The sequence below is a fragment of the Bubalus kerabau genome, chromosome 1, assembly GCF_029407905.1.
Source record: "Bubalus kerabau isolate K-KA32 ecotype Philippines breed swamp buffalo chromosome 1, PCC_UOA_SB_1v2, whole genome shotgun sequence".
NCBI lineage: Eukaryota > Metazoa > Chordata > Mammalia > Artiodactyla > Bovidae > Bubalus > Bubalus kerabau.
The window spans coordinates 8,376,216-8,402,816 of record NC_073624.1 but is presented as its reverse complement, the minus strand read 5'-3'; the positions used below and the strand labels follow the sequence as shown (position 1 = coordinate 8,402,816).

General features: G+C 41.7%; 1 protein-coding gene across 19 annotated transcripts in view; it reads left to right on the top strand.

The window, feature by feature from the left end:
* TNRC6B (trinucleotide repeat containing adaptor 6B) overlaps positions 1 to 26,601 on the top strand; it is a 260,774-nt gene that overhangs the window by 220,840 nt on the left and 13,333 nt on the right. For all 19 annotated transcript variants that reach the window (XM_055566764.1, XM_055566736.1, XM_055566702.1 and 16 more), the window contains 10 exons: positions 8,575 to 8,706; positions 8,970 to 9,065; positions 9,191 to 9,386; positions 15,230 to 15,364; positions 17,661 to 17,837; positions 19,151 to 19,297; positions 19,553 to 19,648; positions 22,664 to 22,888; positions 23,540 to 23,610; positions 26,413 to 26,552. In XM_055566764.1, coding sequence (XP_055422739.1) covers positions 8,575 to 8,706; positions 8,970 to 9,065; positions 9,191 to 9,386; positions 15,230 to 15,364; positions 17,661 to 17,837; positions 19,151 to 19,297; positions 19,553 to 19,648; positions 22,664 to 22,888; positions 23,540 to 23,610; positions 26,413 to 26,552 — 1,415 coding nt within the window. The remainder of the gene's footprint in view (positions 1 to 8,574; positions 8,707 to 8,969; positions 9,066 to 9,190; positions 9,387 to 15,229; positions 15,365 to 17,660; positions 17,838 to 19,150; positions 19,298 to 19,552; positions 19,649 to 22,663; positions 22,889 to 23,539; positions 23,611 to 26,412; positions 26,553 to 26,601) is intronic.

The window sequence follows — 26,601 nt, the reverse complement described above, 5'->3', positions numbered from 1 at the left end:
GATGCCTTATAGGCATCTGAAGTGAACATGCCTGAAACAGAACTTCAGCTTCATCCCACTCTCCCCTCAAGACATCCTCTTCTTCCAGGAACATGGTACTCTCATCCTTCAGGTGCTCTGGCCAAAGACCTCACAGCCCGCAACCAGTCCAGCAACAAATCTTCCCTTCAAAACGTCATCCAGCGGCCAACCATTCCCTCCCATGGCCACAGTCTCCTGACTGGTCCCACCCTGCTTCATCCCCCACTTGGTGCCTCGAGTCTGTTTTCCACCCAGAGTTCAGACTGATACTCTAAAACTGCACTGTCCAGGGTAGCCATTCGCCATGTGAGTGCTTGAAATGCAACTCATGGAATGGAAGAACTGAATTTTTAGTTTTAATAGATATAAATTTAAATAGGCACACCAGGTTAACAACTACTGTACGGACAGTGCAGATGTAGAACATTTCTGTCAGCACAGAAGGTTAAGGTCACTGCTCTCCTGGCTCCCTCTCTCAGAGATTACAAAGCCAACTCTTCACTGTGATCTTTGAGGCTCTTGGTTACCTCCCTGCCTCCCACACCTGCTCTCCTGTTGGTTCAGGCCTCTCCAGCCAACTGGCTCCCAGTGCAGTACATGCTTCTAGAATGCTCTTCTCCCAGATTGCCACGTGGCTCCTTCTCTATTTCCTTCAGAGCTCTGCCTCAGCCCCACCTTATCAGGCAGGCTATCGCAGGCTGTGCACATTACATGACCACTGTTAACCCCTCACCTCCCACCCCCACCCCAGGAGTGAAGTAAGCTTCAGAGCAGCAGGATCTGTGTCTGCTCTGTTCACTACTGCATCCTAAAGATCCTGCAGAGTGTATATTTTGAGTTCAGTAAGCATATGCCTGTTGGGCTGCCGTCTATGGGGTCGCACAGAGTCGGACATGACTGAAGCGACTTAGCAGCAGTAGCAGCAGCAAGCATATATCAAGTCACGGGAAGATGCATTTCAGAATGATCTAGAAAGTGGAATTGTTAGACAAGCACAGTTAACTTAGTCTAAAAGACTTGGGGGCTGCAAATCTCTTTATGACCAAAGTTATCTGCTCTATTTGGAAAAGAAAAGTACTTGTGTTCTCCTACATTTTTGAAATGTGTTTATTTAGCAAAACGTGGTTAACTTTTATTTAATGCATAAGGAGGGCAAAATATTAAACAATGGAATCTTCAGGTTTTTTCCTGACATTTACATATTTTAAAAGACAAAACAGTTGGGTAGGTTTAAAAAAAAATTCAAGTAAAGAGAATATAATAACCACACTGAAAGTTTGGATTATGCAGAAAAAATTCTTCCCGCAACTACCCTCCCACCCCACTGGAAGCAATGACCAGAGTTATATTTACACAATCCCCAGATCAGAATTTGTTCATATTCAGGCGCACTTTTCACATAGTTGCATTCATGGTCACGATAGCCTGTTATTTTTGTTAACATTGAGTCATAATATTTTCTCATCCCTAAGACAATCTTTGGGTCCATCATTCTTAATGAAGAAGCTAAATGTTCTTTCAGGTAAGCTTGCTTTGGTTTGCCTTTCCCCGCTATTGGGTGTTAAATTATTTCTAATTTTTTCACTGTTGTAAGTTAATGCTATGGAAAAATCCTTATACATTATCTTTGCCCACATTATTTTTAAATTTAGTTGCCCAGAATTTCATTCTGGGTCAAAGCACACAAACATTTAAAATTGATGAATATTATCAAATTTCATATCCATTCTAACCGATTTCTAGGGACAGTCAATAAATAATGTAGATGTGGGAAGCAAACATCAAAACTCATCTTTGAGATTTTTTACAAGTGTTCCAGACCGTAGATTTTTTTCCCTTGTCTTATTCTTCCCCCTTTTCAAATGTTCTGAAAGTAACCTGTTCTAGAGGTTTTTATCTTGCTGTCTTGTTGAACCTGTAATTCTTTGTTTAATGCCATATTGACTCCAACTCAAGCTTCACTTTCTCCAACCCAGCTGGAGATTTAAGGGCTTTTAAGCCAGAATAATTAATTCCCTGCTATGGAAATGTGCAGACCTGCACTTTAATTACTCTGCAACCCAGGTATGAATAGCCACTTGCCCAGGAACCCAGTGAAGCATCTGTCTAGTCCTTTTATATTCACTGGAGGAGGACAGTACCGTGGATCTGAAGAGAGAAGCTGAGCAAGGCTAGACAGGAAGTCCTCAAAGGGCAACCTCGATAGTCTTTTCTTAAAAATTACAAATGAAAAGAAAAAAATTATGAACAATGTATCTTTTACTTTTTAAATTTTTATTTATTGTTTTATTTTTTATTTATATTTATTTATAAATTTGTTTTAATTTATTAAAATAATACATTAATAAATTTGTTTATTTATAATTTTTACTTATTTATTATTATGTTGCTTTGTTGCCGCGCGTGGGCTCTCTCTAGTTGTGGTGAGCAGCAGGCTTCTCACCGCAGTGGCTTCTCTCTCTGTGGAGCACGAGCTCCAGGGTGCGAGGTTTCAGTACTTGTGGCACATGGGTTCAGTAGTTGCCCTGCAGCATATGGAGCCTTCCTGGACCAGGGATCAAACCTGTGTCCCCCACATTGGCAGGCGGATTCCTAACCACTGGATCACCGGGGAAGTCCCTTGATAGTCTTTATGACTATCAACATGTAGAACATAAGAGATGCTAGCATTTAAAGTAAAGTATAAAAATGCTTTGCGTTAGCATTTCTTTACTTTTCTTTATAGTCTTTTTGTGCCTGTCTTTATATTGTTTCATGTTCCCTTTTTTGAACTTTATGTAATAAACTTATACAGAATGTAACCTCTGATTTTTTAACTTCATATTGCTTCTAAGATTTTGATTCGGGCAATTGCGGTTCATATTGCACTCTCCTGTATGAATACCATCGTTCATTTACCTATTGAGTGCTTTCCAGATTTTTGCTATTTTGAGCATTGCTTCTGCAAATATTCCTCTGTTTATCTCCTCAGATGAGTTTCTCTGGGGTATTTATGGGTCATGGGCGTGTTTTACTTTGAGTGGTGGTTTCTTTAGGTAATTGTGAGTAGTAGGAATAGTACTGGGGGAATCATAGGCTCCTGGTTAGGGATGTCAGCTATTCTCAAGACTGAAGAGAGATGGTGATCAAGAGACCAGCCAATTTATCCGATAGATCTTTTAAAACTGAAAGAAGGGAGGAGAAATGACAATTCAGACAATGGCTTTTTATTTTGGAAGCCAGTAGGTTGGGAAACAAAATAAGCAAAGGAGATTTCCCCATGAATCATAGACGAAAGCTTTGAAAAGGAAGTTAGAAACAATGGTCATCAGTGCAGACAGTCTGGAGCAGCACATCCAGTGGAAATGTAACAGGAGCCACATAATGGAATTTAAAGCTACATTTAAAAGATAAGAAACTGGTAACATTAATTTAACAATATATATTCTTTAGCCTGAGGGCTTCCCTCCTAGCTCAGTTGGTAAAGAACCTGCAATGCAGGAGACCCCCATTCAATTCCTGGGTCGGGAAGATCCACCAGAGAAGGGAGAGGCTACCCACTCCAGCATTCTTGGGCTTCCCTTAGGCTCAGCTGGTAAAGAATCCGCCTGCAATATGGGAGACCTGGGTTCCATCCCTGGGTTGGGACGATTCCCTGGAGAAGGGAAGGCCTACCCCCTCCGGTATTCTGGCCTGGAGAATTCCATGGACCATAAGAAGAAACTGGTAACATTAATTTAACAATATATATTCTTTAGTCCAATATATCTAAATTACTATCATTTCAACCCGTAATGAACACTTTACATTAAAATTTTTACTTTCTTTTTTTAAGGCCTTTAGACTTTTTTTAAAGCCTTTAGACTTTCAAAGTCGCATCTTTGAAATCTGGTATGTATCTTATACTTGAAACACATCTTGGGAATTCCCTGGCAGCCCAGTGGTTAGGACTGTGTACTTTCACTGCCAGGGCCTGAGTTTGATCCCTGGTCAGGGAACTAGAATCCCACAAGTCATGCTATGCAGCCAAATGTTTTTAAAAAATTTACAAAGTCTAAAACACATCTCAACTTAGGTAAGCCATGTTTTTCAAGTGCTCAAATAGCCACACGAGACTAGTGGTTAACTTAGCAAATGGCACAGGCCTACCAGCAGAATTACTGTATTCATTTCTTTCCTAGAAACTGCTGCAGCAAATACCTGGGTGGCTTAAAACAACACACATTTATTCTGTCCCGAGTTCAGGAGGCTAGGCATCTGAAGTCAGGGTGTCCTCAGGGTTGGTTGGTTCCTACTGGTGTTTCCAGAGGAGAGTCTGTTCCGTGCCCTCGGCTGCTGGTGGCTGCTGGCAGGGCTTGGTGGTTTTGACTTGTAAATGTATTGCTCCCATCTCTGCCTCGTTCATGTGGCGTTCTTCCCTGTGTGTCTCTAGACTTTCTCTTCTCCATCTCTGTCTTTTCCTCTTCTTCTAAGGACACCAGTCATTGGGTTAGGGCCTCTTGCAATCCAGTATGTCGTCATCTGAAACATGATTTTGTCTACAAAGATTCTACTTCTGAATAAGGCCACGTTCTCAGATCACAATTGCACGTGAATTTTAGGGGAACATGATTCAGCCCAGTATATTTGCTAAACCAAATGAATTTAAGATTCACACTGAAGGCAGTAAATATGATTTCATGAGTCACAGAGGTATAGTAGTCTAAGACTCTGGTTTAGAATATGGTATAGTAGTGTAGGCCATATCTCCACTCATAGTCTCCTTACCTGCCCCTGACCTCCCCCTCCCCCTGAGAGAAGGAAAAACCCTATTAATACAGTAAGCTTAGAGCCACTGTATCAGAGACAATAAGTTAAGTCACACTAGTGCCCATTTGCCATGGCACCCCACTCCAATACTCTTGCCTGGAAAATCCCATGGACAGAGGAGCCTGGTAGGCTGCAGTCCATGGGGTCGCAAAGAGTCAGGCACGACTGAGCGACTTCACTTTCACTTTTCACTTTCATGCATTGGAGAAGGAAATGGCAACCCACTCCAGTATTCTTGCCTGGAGAATCCCAGGGACAGAGGAGCCTGGTGGGCTGCCATCTGTGGGGCCGCTGTACAGAGTCAGACACAACTGAAGTGACTTAGCAGCAGCAGCAGCAGTGCCCATTTAGGTGAACTCAAAGGAGAGATGAAGAAGAATTATTACTTGAGGGGAGTTGTGGAGGATCCCTCATGCTGGGCATTAAGCTGGTGCTGAGGCAGAGTGCACAGTCACGGTATGCTTGCTTTGAGCTCCTGTCTGCCAGGGATCTAACTGTTAAAATAGAAAATCAAATAAAGAGGTTTTTTTCCCCCCCAGTCTTTTTTTAATTGAAATATTGTTTATTTACACTGTTGTGTTAGTTTCAGATAATATAGCAAATTGGTTCTGTTTTCTATATCTACATATCTGTCCTGTTCTCAGATTTTTTTTCCACTATAGATTATTACAAAGTATTGAAGGTAGTTCCCCATGCTATACAGTAGGTCCTTGTTTATCTTTTTTTACATATAGTAGTGTCAAGGTTTTGGTAACACTCAGCATCTCATAGAGAATGGAGAGGAAGCATCTGGGAGAACCATTACTTTAAGTCAAAATACTTTCCAAAGTGAGAGAATTGATAGTTTAAGTGAAAGTGCTGAGATCTTGGAAGGAAAACAAGTTGGTGAGCCAAGTATAGAAAATTTGAACTTGGATGTTTTTAGACTGGAAAGTGTCAAAGAAAAGATACGCAGGTATTCTTGAGAATGTAGCAGAGACCAGTGACTCAAAAGTATTAGGAAGCAGAAGAATTTGGATCTGACTGTGATGCTAAAGAAAGATAAGATGGGAACACCCCATGGGTCTTCTGATGACTCCGTTTTTATAGGGGCATTTTTAAAAGACAGAAAGTAAGGGTGTGCAAGCAAGGGTGAATGTGTGTGAGTGTCACGCTGGGGCGTTAAAACACAAAATAAGCTGAGGTTTGCAAAAAAGTAGGCAGGTCAAAAGTGTCTCAGAGCTTGGTTTGGTGCAATGTGGTGGCTGGGAAAGGAATCATTGCTTTGGACTCTTTGTATAAGGCTGACTAAGTGGGAATAAAAATTTTACTGCTATGTCTTTTCTATTAAGAATAAGGGTTAAGATGAATTAAATTCTTCAACGAAGAAAGAATTTGTGAAAAGAATCGCAAAACCCTGTCTGTGATCTTTGAAGAATGCTGGGGGTCTTCAAGGAGGCGGGTTTAAATAATGACACCTCCCTCTTTTCTGCCCAAATTCTGAATTTTGTGTGTGTGTGTGTGTAATAAAGTTTTATTAAACTATAAAGGAGACAGAGACAGCTTCTGACATAGGCATCAGAAGGGGGCAGAAAGAGTACCCCCCTGGCTAGTCTTCAGCTGGATGTTATATAGTCATTGCTGCTGCTAAGTTGCTTCAGTCGTGTCCGACTCTGTGCGACCCCAGAGACGGCAGCCCAGCAGGCTCCCCCATCCCTGGGATTCTCCAAGCAAGAACACTGGAGTGGGTTGCCATTTCCTTCTCCCAAATTCTGAATTTTTAAGACTAAAGGGGAAAGGCCTCCAGGGGCCTGAATGTCCCCTATGCTGCTGAGAAAGCTGATATTAGAGAATACGAGCTTCCTAATACTGAATTCCATACGTACCCCTTAGTAACTGAAATAGGGCAGTCCTCCATGGGGGCTTCCTGCCAAGAAGTAAGGGAAAGAGGCCCCAGAGTGCTGTGATAAAGGTGGATGCCCCTCTGTTTGGAGTTTCAGATCAGAAACAGGAAAGAACTATCCCTCCCCTGCAAGGAAGGAAGAAGAATGGAGCAATTTCTTTGTAATTTTTTTTTTAAAGAACAAGGAAAGTGGCTTGAAGACTGATGAACTTGGTGCCAATTCTGAGCAAGATTCTAGACAAGATGATAAAAAAATGTAATTTCTGAGCACATGTACTAGAAATCAAGAGTCATAGTTTGCTAACATGTTTGAACATAACCCACTTTCTTCACTGGTCAAAAAACGTTGGATTATAGGGATGATAAAGTTGTTGTGTCTCTATTTTGACAAGTCATTTGACAAGCTGTCTCTTTGTTTTAGATAAGATGAAAAAATATAGGCTAAGTGCTGAAACATATGGGTTGATTAGAAATGATTGACTGTTCCTGGACTGATCAGTTTCAGATTGGAAGGACGTTTTTAGTAGCATGCTACTGGATTATCTTCAGCTCTGTTCAGCGTCCCATCAGTGACCAGATGGGAAACACAAACTAACAATAAGCGAAGTGACAGGGAGAAAACAACTTGATGAAGTGACCATTAATAAGTTAAAATATAAGAGAGGCTCATTCATCTAGTAGGTTTTATCAAGCATCTACTGTGTTCCAGGCATATAAAGATAAATGTAAGGTCCTAAGGCTCAGACATACATTAATAGTTTATAAACCCAGCTGCTTAAAAATTACACAGGAGAGTAAAACATATTTTAATATTGTAGATTTTAATGGACTGTGTGAATTGGGAGATAATCCGATACAATCAGAGAAGCTGAGATCTTAGGAACTGTTGAGAGCGTGGCTTTTAAAAGATGAGTTAGTGATGGCGAGGTCTACCCAGTATTAGAAAACATCAGAAAATGGCTTCTCTGTAAATGAGAAATGAATGGGTTGAGAAATTGAACGATATACAGGTGAGAGAACTGACCCCAGTTAGCCTGGAGATGAGGTAAAGGGGTAGGTGTAATCATTGTTTGTGGACATCTGAAGAACCACACTGCGGAATAATAGGAACATGTATGGAGTGCATTTCTAAGCATTTGACATGAACTAACTCATAAAATCCTCAAACAGCCACTGAAGTTAATTTTATTCTTACTCAGATTTTGCAGATAAGGAAAGTAAGGCTCAGAAAAGTTAAATAAGTCTCTTGCTCTGAGTCATACTGCTTAGAAATGGCAGGCCCATGCAGTCTGCCTGTAGGACTAAATTTTTGACCAGAATGCTATTGATATTAAGGGACTAAGTTTGTTCTCCATGGCACTCACTGATTCATTGGATTCAGTGAATGTTTTGGGGGTTGGTTTGTTTGTTTTTGTTTGTTTTTATTTTAATTGGAGGCTAATTACTTTACAATATTGTGGTGCATTTTGCCAAACATTCACATGAATCAGCCATGGGTGTGCATGTGTTCCCCATCCTGAACCCACCTCCCTCCTCAGTGGATTTTTTTATAGCACATTTCCAATAATAACCTCTAAGACGAAAGTTATGTTGTCATTCATTTTTTTCATGCAGATATTTTCCTGATTGTAAAATTCATAATTTTCATTGTAGAAAAGATGGAATGTCTAAAAAGAGAATGCAAAAGCTCCTATAACCTTCACCACTCAAAAGATAACCACTGTTAATGCTTTGGTATATTTTTCCTAATTGTTTAATGTTTTTCATAAATATTTTTCAAGGAAAATGTTGATAGTGCTTGCGTTAGCTTTATGAGATTCTTTTCACACAACACACAACTTTTTTTATTTCGATAAATTCTGAAAGTTCCTTTTCTTGGCTAGGTTTCTGCCTCAATGCTTAAGCAGTTTCCCAACAGTGGCCTGAATCCAGGTCTTTTCAACGTGGGGCCCCAGTTATCTCCTCAACAAATTGCCATGCTGAGCCAGCTTCCACAGATTCCTCAGTTTCAGTTGGTAAGTAGCAGATTTTCCTCCTATAGCCAAAAGGTTTTATTATTATTATTATTTATTATTACTACTACTACTGCTTGCTTCATTTCATGTGTTTAAGGGTTGATATGTCAGCTCAAGTCTTAAGCACACTCAGTTTGACCAGTAGGCCAGGATCTTGGTTGTACTTCCCTCATGGACACTGATTCGGCTCACAAACCCTTGCAGTTTTCCTAGTAAATCCACCTTAGGAAACTTGGGTCCTCTCTTTCTCCCTTATTTTGTAGGCATGTCAGCTTCTCCTGCAGCAGCAGCAACAGCAGCAGTTGTTACAAAACCAGAGGAAGCTTTCTCAAGCTGTTCGCCAGCAGCAGGAGCAGCAGGTATGTGGCCTTGGAAGGGCCCCCTAGTGCTGCATGTGGGAATACGTCTCTGCTTAACCTCTGATGGCGGAAATGGATGTTGGCTTATCATGTGTTTGTTTTCCCTTGGGCCTCCTCACCTCCAGCTGGCTCGGATGGTGAGCGCCCTCCAGCAGCAGCAGCAGCAGCAGCAGCAGCAGCAGCAGAGGCAGCCCAGCATGAAGCATTCGCCATCTCATCCCGTTGGGCCCAAGCCACATCTGGACAACATGGTACCCAACGCTCTGAATGTGGGGCTCCCAGACCTTCAAACCAAAGGGCCAATATCTGGATATGGTTCTGGTAAGCTGTTAGTATGCAAACTGCCTGTTGAAAAATCTGCCAGTCACACTCTCAGCCTAAGGGTTAGACCTCCATTACGCTATTTTCACAGTAGCCATGCTGGGTCAGTAAATATTCTTATTCCTCTCTTGCAAGTGAGATACCTGATTTGCTGATATGTTTCCTGAAGCTCATCACACAATTAGCAGACAGCAGAGACAAGCTTCCACCTTCTCTGGGTCCAAAGAAGTCTTTTATTACTTGTGAGTGGCAATCAGCTCTCCTACCCCCAGGAACTTTTTAAAGCCCATTTGTACCTGCTGTGAGTGCTGCACTAGTCTGACGTTATAATCGAGCAAATTACGTACAAGTTGAGAGGCATTTAGCTCTACGGATAAAATTACCTTGAAAAAAAATGAGGAATTAAAATTATCAGGCAAACCAATAAAATTCTTCTGATGTTAGTATTTCATCTGAGTTAAATAGAATTAGCACAAGTAAGGTTATACCTTTGACATTCATCAGGAATTTGTTGGCAGGCAAGTTGTAGCTCTTTCAGAACTGGGGAACATGTTGTAAGCAGAATCCAACCAGCGAGGCAACGGTGATTTAAAAATAAAATACAAAAGTTAAAAAAGTACCACCCGCCACAGTGGGTCTCCTCTCAGATTGACAACATTTAGATTTTCTTTTGGTAAGGACTTTACTGTTCTCTGCCATCTCAAAAACAAGGGTTAAAGGAGACTTGAAAGCTGCACTCAAGTGACAAAGTGACCTTGGACAAATGGCCTTGCTGTCTGTGCTCTGTGAGGTGCCTGCTGGGGTGAGATGCCCACTGCCCACTGGGGAGGCCAGGACCTCCTTGATCCTGGATAGTTTTAAGGGAATTAATTTCTAGATCCTTAAGTTCTACCAACTGTACTTTTTCTTTAAAGAAAAGAAAATTGCACATTTATTTATTTGTTTTATTTTTTACTGTGGGGGGTCTTCACTGCTGCTGTGTGGGCTTTCTCTAGTTGCAGCGGGCGGGGGCTACTCTCTGTCGCAGTGTGTGGGCCTCTGACTGCAGTGGCTTCTCGTTGCGGAGCAAGGCCTCTAGGGCTTCAGTAGTTGTGGCTCGTGGGCTCTAGAGTGGACTCAATGGTTGTGGCACACAGGCTTAGTTGCTCTGTGTCATGTGGGATCTTCCTGGAACAGAGATCAAACCAGTGTCCCTTGCATTGTAAGGTGGATTCTTAACCCACTGGACCACCAGGGTAGCCCCTGTACTTTTTCTTAAAAATGATTTGCATGAGAACTGACTTTTAAATTCCATTTGATATAAAAGAAAGTCAGACGCTCCACCATCCTGTATCCTATCAGAGCATGGTTCTCTGGAGCTCCAAAGAGGAAGCCTCCCGTGATGACTATCAGTGGTGCCCTTATCCCTGGGTTTCCAGTCCTCACCTGCCGAATCATGTGTCCTCTTAGGGATGAAGCCTGACATAAGAGCCTGCATGTGCTGGTGTGTGTTCAGTTGTTCTGAATTTAGACAGTGTGCATGAGTGATGTGGGGGCAGCAGTGCTTCTCTTCATCCCCTTTTGTCAAAGGATGTGTAGTTCTTGAAGTGGAATCCAGTCGTATAGAGCGAAGAGAACATCAGGAACCCACAAGTGGCTCTTCCACGTATTTCAGGAACACAGTTCTTGTTAGACCTTCTCATTGCTCATCCTGAGGGCTTGTCTTAGCGGGAAAGAAAAGCACCTAGGATCAGCCCGAGCAGTATAGGTTAGTGAGACTGACTCTTTGAAACAGGTGTTTTCATGGCAAATAGGTAAAACCTGTGGATTTCCTTTAGAACAGGGTATGTACCAGTCAGTTAGTTGTTAAAAACCTAGAATCATAATGTATTTATTTCACTGACAGTCTTTATAACATCTTTACTATTTTCTACCCCCCTATTAAAAAGTAAAATTATGTGTTGGCTGTAAATCTGTTCGTTTTTAGCAGTGTATGTATACTTCTCTTGTTTATTGAATATATAGAAAAATTTTATCATGATGTCTTATTAGATTAATCATATTGTTTGTGATTATTATATTAACTATTCCTAATGACTAAAGGATCAGAGTTCAGTATTTATACATATGTATATTTACTGGATACATTTCATGGTTTTTTAATATCATATTCCTGTTTCATAAGTAACTTAAAAATTTAGTTATGCTTTATTATCCAAATTAAGGAAAAAGAACATACAAGTCATGTGATAACTTAGTAAACAATGGATACATTAGTTTTATTAGGTCTATATTAATTGTGATATGACCACTTATAATCACGATGCATTTTGCAGTTTATTTCAATTACAATTTTCCTTAATTCATATTACCAATTTATTGGAATTGAAAAACTGAGACTGAAAACAAGTCTGATTTGGCTGCCTATTTTGAATAAACTAAACCTATAGCTGTAAGGTTTTGATGAAAATATAGGTAAAGCATTTATACAGATTAAAGTTTTCTCAGAAAAGATGTAATAAAATGAATGTATATATTATGAATATAAATAGTGCCTAGTATAGCAGAGTAAAAAAGAAAAAAGATAACCTGTAGGCTAAAGACGAGCAAGAATAATTAAAAATTTCGTAGTATGTTTTTTTCTTAATACATTTTGATAAAGCCTCTATTGATATATTTTCTCAGAATTAAAGAGTTGAATGACTTTCATGACTGCTTAACTAACCCTTAGCTGATTGTTTTTTGTAAAATAGTTTCTAATTTTCTGCTTTTAACAAAATGGAAAATATACCTAATTGAATTGTCAAGTGATAATGACCTATCTAAAAATTATGTTTTAGTAATAAATACTAAAACATAATTTTTAGATATCTTATTGAGCTGGGAGAAGGAAGTATATCCAAAAAGTAATATGAAGAAATAACTGATGTGATTACAAGGCTCCTTCTTTTCTCATCTACTTATTTGTGTAAACTTTCTTAGTGCTTTAAAAAGTCTAAAAAAATTTTAAAAATAGGAATAGAATAGTGTGAACTAGATCAAGTCATAGTCACTAATATCTGAATAATCTAGATATAAAGTCATTCATCTTATTAGAAAGTGTACTTCCAATAAAATTTTACTTTTTATGTTTAAACTTTATCAAAATATGTAATATTTCTGTGTGTGGTATATCCAGTGAAAAGTAGAGATATGAATAATAGAGATTATTAAAATAGCAGAAGAATAACTGTATCCTTCCTGGGATTATGATGTGTCAGTAACACATGGGCATGTGGACATGGATTAGAACAGTTGGGTTAAAGAGGTGACTGTGGATGATTTCTTTTATAATTTATTGCTTATTATAATGATTATGAAACCAGGAATTTGTTTTTTCATCTACAGCAAAAAAAGTAGTGGAAAATATAGAACTGTAGACAAAGAGAGTATAGGAGTGATATAAATTAAGGACAAGTTAATTTGAGAGTTTCCTCAGGGAGGTTAAGCCAAGCCCTGAGCCAAGTGGTAGTGATGAATAGACAACAAATTAGAGTGTGTGGCCAAAAAAGTCATTCTGGCAAGGACAGATAAGGTGGTCAAGGGCTTGTATATGTAGCAATGATGAGGTAGATAAAAGGCATGTCCTGGTGAAATGAGGCCCTGGGAAAGCCAGGGGCATGTCTTATCTCTGATTGTAGCTCAGCTCCTGACACAGAGCCTGGCACAAATTAGGCTCTCCGTAAATACTTATTGGACTGAATGAAATGGCTTGTTTGATTAGAAGTTCTGTGTCGGGGAGCTGGTACATGGAGGCCACTTGATGAACTGAGAAAGTATGTGCTTAGTTGCTCAGTCATGTCTGACTCTTTGTGACCCCATGGACTGTAGCCCACCAGGCTCCTCTGTCCATGAGGATCTCTAGGCAAGAATACTAGAGTGGGTTGCCATGCCCTCCTCCAGGGGATCGTCCCAACCCACGAATTGAACCCAGGTCTCCCACATTGCAGGTGGATTCTTTACTGTCTGAGCCACCAGGGAAGTCCATTGATGAAATAGCAAGGTCAAGTCTGTATCTTCCTGGATCTGGAGGTGTGATAGCTCATGAGCCACACAAAGGTCACGAGTGGAGTGCCATCTACAGTAGCCTCTAGAACCCAGAATTGCCTTCATCCAGATTTGTTGAGCACATTCCATCCTCACGTGAGGCCAGTCACTATGTGACATCGAAGAGAGACACAGAGTTACATAAAACCTTGCATTGATTTTCCTCTCATAGTTTTGGGTTTGTAGATTGAATCTTTCAAGGTACTTTTATCTCCTTTTTGCCTTCTTTATCTTTAATTCCTTTTCCCTTGCCAAACCTTATTGTTTAATTGTGGTGCTGCCATGTCTGGGTGGCATCAGATCTCCAAGTTTCTAATGAGAAAGATGCCCGCTTTACCCAGGGTTCCAACAAGACAGCCTCAGACGGTACGAGAGTTAAAGTGGGTGCGGTGTGGAGTCTGGGCTGGTTGGAGCCACACGTCCGCTAGGGAGAGGGAACTTCCACAGGACACGTCTGCTGAGGCGTGGTGGGGGCCCTGCTGATCTTCTTGGGTGCCGGTGCTTGCCTGTTACTGCTACACTAACTGTGGCTCATTCTCCTTTTTCTTTCTTTTTAAAATGTATTTATTTATTTATTTGGCTATGCCAGGTTTTAGTTGTAGCATATGGAATCTTTTGGTTGCAGTGTGTGGGATCTGGTTCCCTGACTAGGGACCAAACCTAGGCCCCCTGCATTGGGAACATGGAGTTCTCCATGTTCCCAATGGACCACCAGGGAAGTCCCCCACTTTTCTGTTTTTTATTAATTATTCTTCCCCTCTCAGTTTCAGCTGTTTATATTAGTCCTTTATTTTACTTTTTTGAGCATAAGTTTAAAAAATATTTAATACATTCTAACCTAAAACTGATGGTGCACCTTGACAAGCCTCTCCTGTGTGGCTTTAACCTGTCCAGCCCTCTGCAGTGGGAAAATCTTAACTGCCAGAGCCCTTGCTAACAGCCTAACACTTGAGGGCACACTCTGAATCTCTCACCAGTTGCTTGTTCAAGCTTTGGGGTCTTCGTCATTGTATAAAAACTTTCAAATTGATCTCCCGTAGTCTATCCCATTCTCAGACTGTCAGTTCTCTTTGTAAAATATAAACTTAGTTCTGTCTCTCACTTGCTAAAAAATTCTTTTTTTCTCCTATCTTTGGGGGGGCAAAAAAATTCTAGACTTCTCGGCCTGACATAATGTGAGACCCTACAAGCTATGACTCTTCATCTCTCCCCATCTCACTGCATCCATAGTCAGCCAGGCGTTGGAGTTACATTGGGCTCCTCGTCATTCCCTAAGCACCTGTGACTGTCACCAGTTAGAGCTTCGCACTTGGTTTTCTTGACGTACTCACCCTCCTGCCCTAGGCCCTAGATCAGCTGTCCTTCTGCAAAGCCTTTCCTCCCATAGAGACCTTACCACAACTTCAGGGCTGCTGTTGCACTGTGTTGGTTTGTAGTGTGGACATCTATCTCAGCTGGAGAACTGCTGGTCCCACATTCCGTTTGACACAAACCTGAGCTAAATAGATAACGTGAGTGCACATGTGCCATGAGATGTTCATCAGATGACATCATATGTGTTTTCATACCTGAACAGAGTCGCCCTTTTGTAGCAGGCAGGAGCCCAGACCAACATTTTGAATCAAAACACTTGTTTCTGAGTGAATAAAACTTCATGTGAATTGGTCTTTTAGTGACAGATGAAGCCATTTGTGGATTCTGCCTCAGACCTCTTGGTTATTGATACTAGAAACTGATTTAAAAAAAAAAAAGACCTAAAATGTGCTTCTCCATTTCAGGCTTCAGCTCCGGCGGCATGGACTACGGCATGGTTGGTGGGAAGGAGGCTGGAACAGAGTCTCGCTTTAAACAGTGGACCTCCATGATGGAGGTGCCCTCTGTAGCCACACAGGAAGCCAATATGCACAAAAATGGTAAGACACACAGAGCCTCATGACCTGAAGCTCTTTTGATCCTCAGAGGCCTTGACACAGGGTCCTATAAGCTTGTTCTGAAGCACAGACCTTCAGCTTTTTCTTAAACAGTCTTGATTCCATCCCCCCACCCCCACCCCTGCCATGATCACCTATGAGAGCAAGATTGGGGTTATGTGTATTTCAAACTGTAAGAAACTTAAAGTGCTAGTTGTACTTAAGGAAAGCAAAATTTCCCACCTGTGGTAGGATCAAGAGCAGTAGCAGTGAACTTGAGCTCCCCTTAGGGTAAAACCCTAATAAATTGCTTGAGAGAACAGAATCTGTTTTCGGAGCTGCGAGAGAGATCACAGTAAATATGTATCATGTTGAGTGTTTCAACTCTTTGATCTCTAGAAGATGACTAATCAATCAGCACATGAGGTCTGGACTTTGCACCAAGCTTTCTTGTTCTTTATGAATTACAGTGTCTGCAAGAAAGCAGTTGAAGGTCTTGCAGGCTTTGGTCATGAAAGTGGGTCAGCCCTTCATCTCTCTCAGTTCTCTGTAAGAGCATCTCCATTTCCCTGTGAAACGGATGAAAGGTCTTGGGACCTTCCTGCAGCCATTGCGTCAGTGTTTGTTTCACTTGTCAGTAATTTACTTGGACTCGCCTGTTTCCATGAGAACCAAGTGTAAATAGGTGTCGGAGTGGCTCCTGCAGCAGCTTCATGGAGCCTTAGCCCCATTAGCCTGGAGCCTTTCAGGGTTCTTTCTAAACCTGCTCTTTCACGTGCACTTCTGGAGGCTGGTAAAGTGGCCCCGTGGAGCTGTCTGCCTGCTATCCCTAAGTATCGTCATTTGATTTCATATTACAGAACCAGGAATGGTTTATTGAAATGTCCAGTCTGTTTCTGAACTGAATAATCCAAGCTCTGCATCTCTAGCGTTGGGCCCTCTGGCTGCTTCCTTAGGCTTATGATTCATCAGGACCTTGTCCCTGAAGACATGATAGGTGTGTGATTATAAATGCACGTGACAAGTGGTTTTGAAGGTAAAATACTCGCTTGCCATTTGAGAGCTTACAGGTCACGTTTTCCCTATTTCCTGAGCCAGTCCCCAAGGTAACTGAGTTTTTCATTTTCTGCTTCTTCACTGTAATGTGCCTTTGAGTCAGATTCCTACCAGTGGCTCCAGAAAAGCAGATGAGTTCTTAGTGGAGCATGGAGATGGTTTTGAGAATACTTGTGCTAGGCCAAACCAAGCAAATTACTTTAATCAATAGCAAACACAGAAAAAGATTTTTTTTTTTTTTTTTTTTTTGGCCATGCCATGTAGAGTTCAGGATCTCAGTTCCCCAACCAGGGATCGAACTCATGCCCCCCTGCAGTGGAAGCACAGGGTCTTAACCACTGAACCTTTTAATACCTTACCCTGGAAGTAATTTTAGCTGTTCATAAGCTGCATCCTTAGAGTACATCAGGCAACACAATATGGCATGTAAAATTCATTCGAGAAATAAGTAGAATATTATCTCACAGAGGCTACAATTTTCATTTAAAGCTCATTTATTATTAGTTTAAGGGAATTGCTAAGCTTTTAATTATTTTTTCTTGCCTCCCAGCACATAAGATGCATAGAGGGGACACCAACAAAACCCCTGAAATGCTCTGAGGAGAGCAATTTTACAAAGGATTTGCTGTTCTTCGTGTGTGGGGCCCAGGAGCTCAGCGCTGCAGAGTTCACGGCTGGTCTTGTGCTGGCAGAGACCGTCGGCTGGAACGCCGGCTCACTGCTCTGGAATTTAAAGCAATTGCAGATGCTTTTCTCTCCAGCAAGCTCCCTCTGTTTACTCTGCTTCTCCCACTAAGCTAGGCCTCGTCAGCACTTAGGGACTTGAGTGGGTTGGTGTCAGTAGAAATGTAGTTAAAAACCCTTTCATGTGCCGCAGATTGTTTAGTGCTTTTCCCATTCCTCATTCTTGAGTCATTAGTGTAAAGATGGTGGGGATGATGGTATGATTCATAGTTTATGGAAGTTTCTCAAGTTAATTTCATAAGACCATGAAGTTTTAAACTGAAAGGGGCATTCAGAAATGAGAACAGTGCTGTGTGCAGAAGTACAGACTGAGAAGCTCAAAAGGTGAGATGAATTGTCACGGTCATCCTACTTCCTAATTATGCACTGCCTCTCAAGTGTGAACACCTCATTCCAGAACCAGATCCTGGAGACTGAGTTCCTCTGAATGAAAGCTCAGCAAGTTCTGTTCATAGGAGTCCTTTCTGCTGTGAACTCATCAGCTCTCTTTTTTTCTCAGGCGCTATCGTGGCCCCTGGTAAGACCCGAGGAGGGTCACCATACAACCAGTTTGACATCATCCCAGGTGACACACTGGGTGGCCATACGGGTCCTGCTGGTGATAGCTGGTTACCTGCCAAATCTCCACCAACAAATAAAATCGGAAGTAAATCTAGCAATGCCAGTTGGCCTCCAGGTATTACCGTCCAGAAGATGGTGGTTTTGTTTCTGTGGTATCATTTGTTTTGTAATCGTTAATTTCATGTTCTGAACAGATTGCCTTTTGCCACCCACTTTGATTTTTTTCATCTAGTTAATTTTTTCTGCTTTTCTGTGGAAAGATAGCAGATTTTCATGGGGTGGGGGGAGGTGGTCTCTTCGCTCTGTAGGGTTCAGTCAGGAAGACAAGGTGGATGCTGATCACCTGCAAAACAAGTTAGTGAGTGGTAAATACAGCATGGGCACAGATGGGTCAAAGGAAGTTGGCGGAGTACAGTCTGAGGATGAAAGAAGGTGACTTTGGAGCCAGGACTTGGCATTCATCTGTGCAAAGGATGCCTTGTAACCTGGCTTCTTCTGAAATGTCCAGTGAATTGATTCGTTTTTCATTCACTAAGTATTTATTACCAGGTTCTAGGGATGTAGTAGACTAGTAGAGCAGTGAGAGTATTTGCTGTTTTTCCTCCTATATTCTGATACATGTAATCTATTTTCATTGTAGAAAAGTCTAAAATTTTTACTAAAGCAAAAATAAAAATGAGTTTTAGTCTGGGTCCTAAACCTTTTTCTATATAGTATATTTGTGCTACGAATACATATAGTCTCTATTAATGCATATTATTCATATATACTACATACCATTCTTCTTTCTTATGATTTGGAACATAAAAGTTTATTAATTCTGTCATATGATTTAAATATGATATAAAGGTATATATGATATATAAAATATGATATAAAGCTTTAAATATGATATAAAGAAATTGTGAACACATATATTCTAGGCCTTCTGATGATAAGCCAAACGATTCCTGTCGGTTTTCCCTGGTCCTTCCAGGAGCAGTGATCATCTGTGTTTTCTTTTGTGCATCTGAGCCAATTTCCCAGTGAGATAAAGCAGAAGTATCTCCTGTCCAGCTCAGATATTCTCCCAGTTTTCACCTTGATGTCCCCCCAGTTGTCCTGAGCACCACACTACTCGGTCCTGCCTCCCTGCCCTCGGGCCTGCATTGGCCTGGGAGCCAGAAGGGCAGGAGCAGGGTCTGCCACTGTCTCTGGCATCGAGTTAACGGGCACAGAGAGGAAGTGGGTGAACATGTGATGACAGCACGGCAGAGCTGCCGGCAAAGCATGTGTTCAGGCTGACTTTTTTTTTTATAATGAAAATCTGAGCTAAAATACCTTCAGAATTTAGACTTTTCATAGACCGATGTCTTGTATCAAAAAATTACTTGACCATATTTTGAACAATTTCCTACCTCAATCTAATATTTGTTCTCCTTGTCTCAGAATTCCAACCAGGAGTGCCATGGAAAGGTATCCAAAACATTGACCCTGAATCTGACCCCTATGTCACCCCAGGAAGTGTGCTGGGGGGTACAGCCACATCTCCCATTGTAGATACTGACCACCAACTTCTGCGGGATAACACCACAGGTAAATAAGTGAAACCCCTCATGTTTATCCAGCACCCAGTATTTTCCTGTTTGGCAGTCTCTGGCTTCATTTGCATTCTCTGGTGTCTAGTAATTACACCAGGAAATGCAGGACTAGGTAGCTTTGTTTTTCATGCTTATTTTTTAGATTGTCCTTCCTTTTATCAAAGGTCAAATAAAATACTTCAAGATTTGACTAGTTCCACTGATACTTATCTGCAGTTTTTTCATCTCGTTCTTCATTTGTCATCTAAAGGGTCTAATTCTTCCCTCAACACCTCGCTGCCTTCACCTGGTGCCTGGCCCTACAGTGCCTCTGACAACTCCTTTACCAACGTTCATAGCACTTCAGGTAGGTGTGTGACCTGTTTCTTCCCCTCTGGCTAGCACTTTCCTATCAGGTTGCGTTGTACAAAGGAAATTGGTGTTTATTTCTTAAGGAATAAATTATAGCAGCTGAACAACACAGGTCAGCATAGATGGAGAGACACCTCTCATATAGGCCGCGTCCCTGGGGAACTTGAAGGCTCACAGAGGCAGGATGAGACAAATACCATTTAGGACCAAGGCAGATGGTGACATCATTGCAAGGAGCTGTGGGTGTTGTGAGGACAGAGGTTATATCCTGATGACACAAGTGCTTTTCTTTTAACCGGTCTGCCAAGAAAATCAGGGGCCATGGGAAGAACCAGTTAAGTTCAGCTTGTTATTTCTAAGGCAGCCAATTAGAGCTTGCTTTTCTCTAAAAATTCTTCCACTTACAGACAAAGGCTAAGGGCAGATGGCCAAGGGGGAAAAAAGAGGACCTTGGTTAATTCTACAACATTTGCTGAGTTCCTTGTGTGTGTGTTTGTGTGTGTGTTTTGTTTTGTTTTTAAAGACAGTTGGGAATGGAAAACTTAATGGATATAAAAAAGCCTTTGAAGTCACTTACTTAGCACAACACCTTACAGATTGGTAAACCAGTCATTAGTAATTGGCGCATTGGTCTTGCAAAAGTTGGACCTTAAGCCATTGAAGTCATTAAGGCTTCTGCTCTTTGTCCAAGTAAATGCAAGTAAAACAAATTGGCTACCTACCAAGACACTGCAGGTTAATGACCTTATAGATTGCCTTCTTTTTGTTTCCACTTCTGCGTCGTGCTGACGGTACAGTAGCCTCATGTATCGAATGCTCCTGCAGACCATGCAGCATGCTAAGCCTTGAGCATAAATTCTTATCTTACCTTCACCAAAATCTGTGGGGAAGTTCCTGCTATTATCCCATTTTGTAGATGAAGAAACTGAGACTCAAAGAGCTGATAGAGTTTGTTGCAGGTCTGAGTGAGTGTGTAAAGGAGCCAGCTCCATGTTCCATGTTTCTGCACACCACCCTCCATCATTCTTTCATAGGACTTCGACCAGAGTGGTACATTTGTCACAGTTGATGAACCTACAGTGACACCTCATTCACCCAGAGTTCATAGTTTTGTTTTTGCATTTTTCTTTTTGACTGTACCATGTGGCTTGAGGGATCTTATCTTAGTTCCCTCAAGTGAAAGCTCAGTGTCTTAACCACTGGACTGCCAGGGAAGCCCCCTGTGTCCGATTTTTAAGAGGTACCAATGTAGGACTGAAGGCCTAGGACTTCTGCCTTTACATGTAAAAATTCGTTTTCACCTCTTATTCCTGTAACTGCCCACACCCCTTTTTTACAAGCAGATGATCCCCTGAGAGGTGACCCCACGCATCACCTGGACTTGTTTAAAACTGAACATATACCTCCTCCCCACCCCCAAATTGTCTTTCTTTCATAACTAAACTCTCACTGCTTAGTGGTGCTGTCGTGCATCCCTTAGTTGCAGCATCTCTTCGCTTTAGCCTCTTCCTTACTCTTTCCTGTCTCCCCTGCTCGCAGGATTCAGGCACTGATAACGCCTCCCAAGTGCTTTCTTCTCTCTCACATCCATTTCAGCTCTTCCATTCTTTGTGCTGTCACACAGGTTCTGACCCTCGTTTGAATACTACCTACTAAATCTGCTGCAAAACTGATGGTATCTAAAACTTGGGTCAGCCCCTGGTTGTCCTGTATGGCCTCCTGTACCTCTCTGCCCCAGGAATTGTTCGGCCACAATTGCAGGGAAATGTATTTGGTCCAGAGAGAGTTCAAGTTGAACCTTGGTTTGTGTTTTCCTGTTTCGCTGAGCCCATCCATTTATATCAATCCTTCAAGACTTATCTTGGCACAGTCTTTGCTGAGAGCCCAGCATTGTCTTTCTCCTCCACGTATTGAGCAAATATGTTCCCTGGGGTTACAACTCTGTGTTCATCTGTTCCATCTTCCCATCTGAACTTGAAGTTCTTGAGAATAACTGTTTATATTACCCATAGCACTGATTTAGGGCCTTAAAGTAAACTAAGCGCTTAGTGAATATTTGTTGATTGTAATTTTAAAATCCATTTGAATGTTGCTGTCTACTATTCTGGATCAAGAAAAGTATAATTTTTAGTGTAGTTTCCATTCAATCAATAAGTATTTATAGGATAAATACTTTAGTTCTTCCAGGGTTCACATTCTTTGATATCTGTAAGACTGATGGCTTTAAGGGTGATTTCCTTGAATTTATCTTCCTTTGCAGATTGTATTTAGTTAAGAAGCGGTAGAGAGTTCGGAGAAGGCAATGGCAACCCACTCCAGTACTCTTGCCTGGAAAATCCCGTGGGCGGAGGAGCCTGGTAGGCTGCAGTCCATGGAGTCAAGAAGAGTCAGACACGACTGAGCGACTTCACTTTCACTTTGCACTTTTCATGCATTGGAGAAGGAAATGGCAACCCACTCCAGTGTTCTTTCCTGGAGAATCCCAGGGACAGGGGAGCCTGGTGGGCTGCCGTCTATGGGGTCGCAGAGTCGGACATGACTGAAGCGACTTAGCAGCAGCAGCAGTTAGTTACCTTATTAACTCTTTGGGCTTCCCTGGTGGCTGAGACAGTAAAGAGTCTGCCTGCAATGCAGGAGACCCAGGTTCGATCCCTGGGTCGGGAAGATCCCCCTGGAGGAGGAGGAAATGGCAACCCACTCCAGTATGTTTGCCAGGAAAATCCCATGGACAGAGGAGCCTAGCAATCCATGGGGTCGCAAAGAGTCGGACAAGACTAAGTGTCTGAGAGTTAATTCTTTAACTCATGTGTTAATATGTCAATTCAGAGTAATAGTCACTGAGAATTTATGTTATATAAACTCAGAGAACAATGTTATTTTGTTATTCTTCAAACATCTACTTAGACTGTAAAACTGTATTTATCTGTGTGTATATGTAAAATATACACGTGTTTGTTGGCAAAACTGATGTATCTAACCTTATTTCCTCCTTCTTTTTCTCTTCTTACAGCAAAGTTTCCTGATTACAAATCAACATGGTCCCCAGATCCCATAGGACACAACCCCACTCATCTCTCCAACAAGATGTGGAAAAACCATATTTCCTCAAGGAACACTACACCGCTGCCCCGCCCTCCTCCCGGTCTGACCAACCCCAAACCATCATCTCCCTGGAGCAGCACAGCACCCCGCTCAGTCAGGGGGTGGGGGACACAGGACTCACGGCTCGCCTCCGGTGAGGAGCTGCCAGAGGGAGCATCATTGTTCCAACACAAGAGACTCATGCTCACACACAGTTGAAGGCATGACGTCTTCACAGGAGAGGAAATCATGGTTGTTGGGTAGAGGAAAAAGTACCTCTTGAGTAGAAAATTGAAATCAGCCTATAAAGGCACAGGGACCTGAGAACTCCCAAGGTCTTGATGGAGTAAAGATGAGAACCTTGGGAGCCAAATGTTGTCTTGCAAATAAGGCATAAGAGTGTGTAGGATCACAGTCTAGGAGAAGAGAACTGGCTGTTGAGTGACAGGATAAAGCGGGTCAGAGTGAAGCAGAAAGGAGAAGATTTTTTTAAAAAATACATTTACTTATTTGGCTGCATCAGGTCTTAGTGGCGTCATCCAGGATCTTTCCTTGCGGTGTATGGGCTCAGTAGTTGAACATACTTAGTTGCCCCAGGGCATGTGGTATCTTAGTTCCCATACCGGGGATCAAACCCTGCGTGGTAGCGTGGATTCTTCACCACTGAACCGCCAGGGGAGTTCCAGAAGATGATTTATAAAAGGAGGGAAGAAACATGTGTGGGCTCTGTGAAAATGTTTCTCACATGTGGCCGCCTTAATTTTTTTGTTCCTTCTTCCTGATCCTTCTTTCTGGTTGCTTCCAGCCTCTACCTGGAGTGATGGTGGTTCAGTTCGTCCTAGTTACTGGCTGGTTCTTCACAATCTCACTCCACAGGTAATCATGCTTTCTTGGGATTTTCTGGCTGGGACTTGATTGTATTAAGAGAGAGACACTCGGAGATGTGGGGGTTTAGCAGATGGGAGAGTTCATTTACTTCCTGGTGAGTCTCCCCAACCAATGCCCAAAGCCTACTTCTGAGCCGGGGCAGGGAGGAGACGGTGTTGGCCACTCGGCTTCACGCCTGCCTCCATGGTGATGTTAACACATCTAGTTTATAAATAGTGAGTGTAAGATGGTATTATCTGATGAGTTCTGTTTAGCAGAGATAACTTGCTTTGTGTATCTGCCTTGTCAGAATCTGGAACCAAGCAAAAAAAGTTACCTGTTTTTGTGTTGCTCATTCAACAGGACTTCAGGCTCCCTGTCAACCATTTCTGTGCTTCATTCATACACGACTAACCATAAAGCTCTGCAGAGAAGGAGTGTGTGGATTTCGTGACTGAAATGCCACACGTGTGCTCTTGCTTTTCCATCCATTGTCCTCTTCTGTGTAGATGGCATTACTGATTCTCTCTCACCAGGATGTGCTCTCTGGGTTGTTGTTACAGTGGTGGGGTTTCATTTGCACCAGATCACCCTCTCTTTCACTTGAGTTGCCTGGTAACTGACACGTTTGTAGCAACAGATGTTGAGTACTCAGTGAAGTGAAATGAACCCATGGAAACTGAGCCCATGGTCTTCATTTGGACTTGACAGCACAACCTTTAACAGCACCTTGTTAAAAAGAAGTCAATTAGACCTCCCTCCCCTTGACACATTGAGTGAATTGTCTGACATTTAATTCATAAATGGATTCATTCACACCTTACTAAGCTAGCATTTTCCAGACTGTTCCCATAGGATAATAATAGGTCTCTGGCCTAATATGTTTGAAATATATACTTGATTAGACAAAATTAAGCAGACACCTTTACTGTAAGACTTCTTAGGCCCTTGAATATGCTAACGTGCGTTGTGACCCTCGTGGGGAAATGCAGGTTCTCCTCTGTGTTTGCCCAGTGCATCTGTTTGTGGGGAGTAAGGCCAGGGCTTGTATTTTAAGATTCACACTGAGATAGACAGTTTTCTAAATACAGTTAACATGAGAAACTGTCTGGATTAATTTCCATATCTAATCAGCTCAGCTGAAGTTCCTGGGTTATTTATTTAGCTAAGAGTTGACTGAAGTATGAACATTTTATATAACCATCCTCAGAGCTATATATGCCTCATTATTTCTAAGTCGTCACAGTGTGGTGGGTGTGATATGGTTAGGATGAGAGAAGCAGTGTTGAAAGGAGCCTGTATTATCATATGAAAAATAGTAAGTACAGACTACTATGTATAAAAGAAATAAGCTGCAGGGATATATTGTACAACACAGGGAATATAGCCAGTATTTTATAAGTGGAGGGTGATCTATAAAAATTGTGAATCACTATTATACACTTAAAACTAATATAATACTGTAAATCATCTAGACCAATTGATTAATTAAAATAATTAAAATTAAATTTTAATTTAAAAATAAAATTTGAAAAGAAGAATGGTACTTAATATTTGTATATAAATGAATACAGGGTTTGACTGAGTTTGTATTAGAATTGAGTCATTTTAAAAATCAGAAAGACCTAATAGCACATTAATCTCAACCATAGCTTAAAACAAAGTTATAGGGTCACATCTTTGGGGACTAGGATAAATTTACTTGTCATCACCTACAGTTTATTGAGAGAACATCTATCCTGAGAAATCACTTGTGACACATACTGACATGCTGATACAGTCAATTGTCATTTATAAATGCTGAGAGCTTTTCTTCAGTTATTTTCTATTAAGAATTATGGTGAGACTGGCAGTTTTCATCCTGCAGGATTTCCATGGTAAAACCACAGAATGTTTCCACCACTGCTGCCAGGAACACAACTTTTTAAGGCTGTTTTGGTAGTAATTTGTTTCCCTTCCCCCAAAATGAACCAAAAGGTTGGACTGAGCATCTCAAGTAAACCTAGTGAAGATCTGAATACAAATGCATCGACCAGAGTGAATCAACAGTTTTGTTCTCTTAAGTCATAGGTGAGGAAGGGCAGTTGTCCCAAATCGCTGAACATCCTCATGCTGTCTGATAGGGTGAGTGCCTGTAATCTTTGGTCACCTTGGCCACGGGCAGCAGAGAGCACAGAGAAGTAGGCAGAAGTGGAGTCTGTCCTTGGGATGGCCAGAGTAGGAAGAAGAAGGCATCAGAGTTGTCTGAGTGAGGGCATCCATCAGCATTCTATGTCGTCAGATGGTTAGCAGTGCCTTCCTTGTTTGTGTCTTTCTCTTCAGCTTTTTGTGAGATTGGAGGAAGAATACTACATTAATAATGTTGCTCAGAACCTTGCATGTTTTCTTAAATTCTTATTTGGTTAACCATTTTATTTCTGTGTTTTAAGGCTCTACCAAACAACACAGGTTCACTCATTTACCTCTTAAGGAAAATAGACTACAGGTTGAATGAATCGTATGCCTTTTGTTTTGAGCTGTATTTATGCAGACATTTTTTATCTGCAAAATGGGCACAGGAGATCTGAACCCAGTGCTTTGACTGTCTTGAGATTTGCTTTGAAGACCCTGTATTCAGCGCAGTGTATTCAGGGGAGTCCAGTGCAACTCCCCTGTCTCCAGTTCTTCAGTCATCTCTCCAAAACTGATTTAGTACTGAGGCTGTTAGTTACGAACCGGAACCCCTCCTCACTTGCAAATACAAGAAAGGTCCCCTGACTTCCTTTCCCACCCCACTCCAGTTTTTATCTCATGACTGTCATTACTCTTTAGATTGATGGGTCAACCTTGAGAACCATCTGCATGCAGCATGGCCCACTGCTGACATTCCATCTGAACCTAACCCAGGGCACTGCCCTGATCCGATACAGCACCAAACAGGAGGCGGCCAAGGCCCAAACTGCACTGCACATGTGAGTACCCATCCTGCCTTCCCTGAGACAGACAACGCATGAGGAGGCT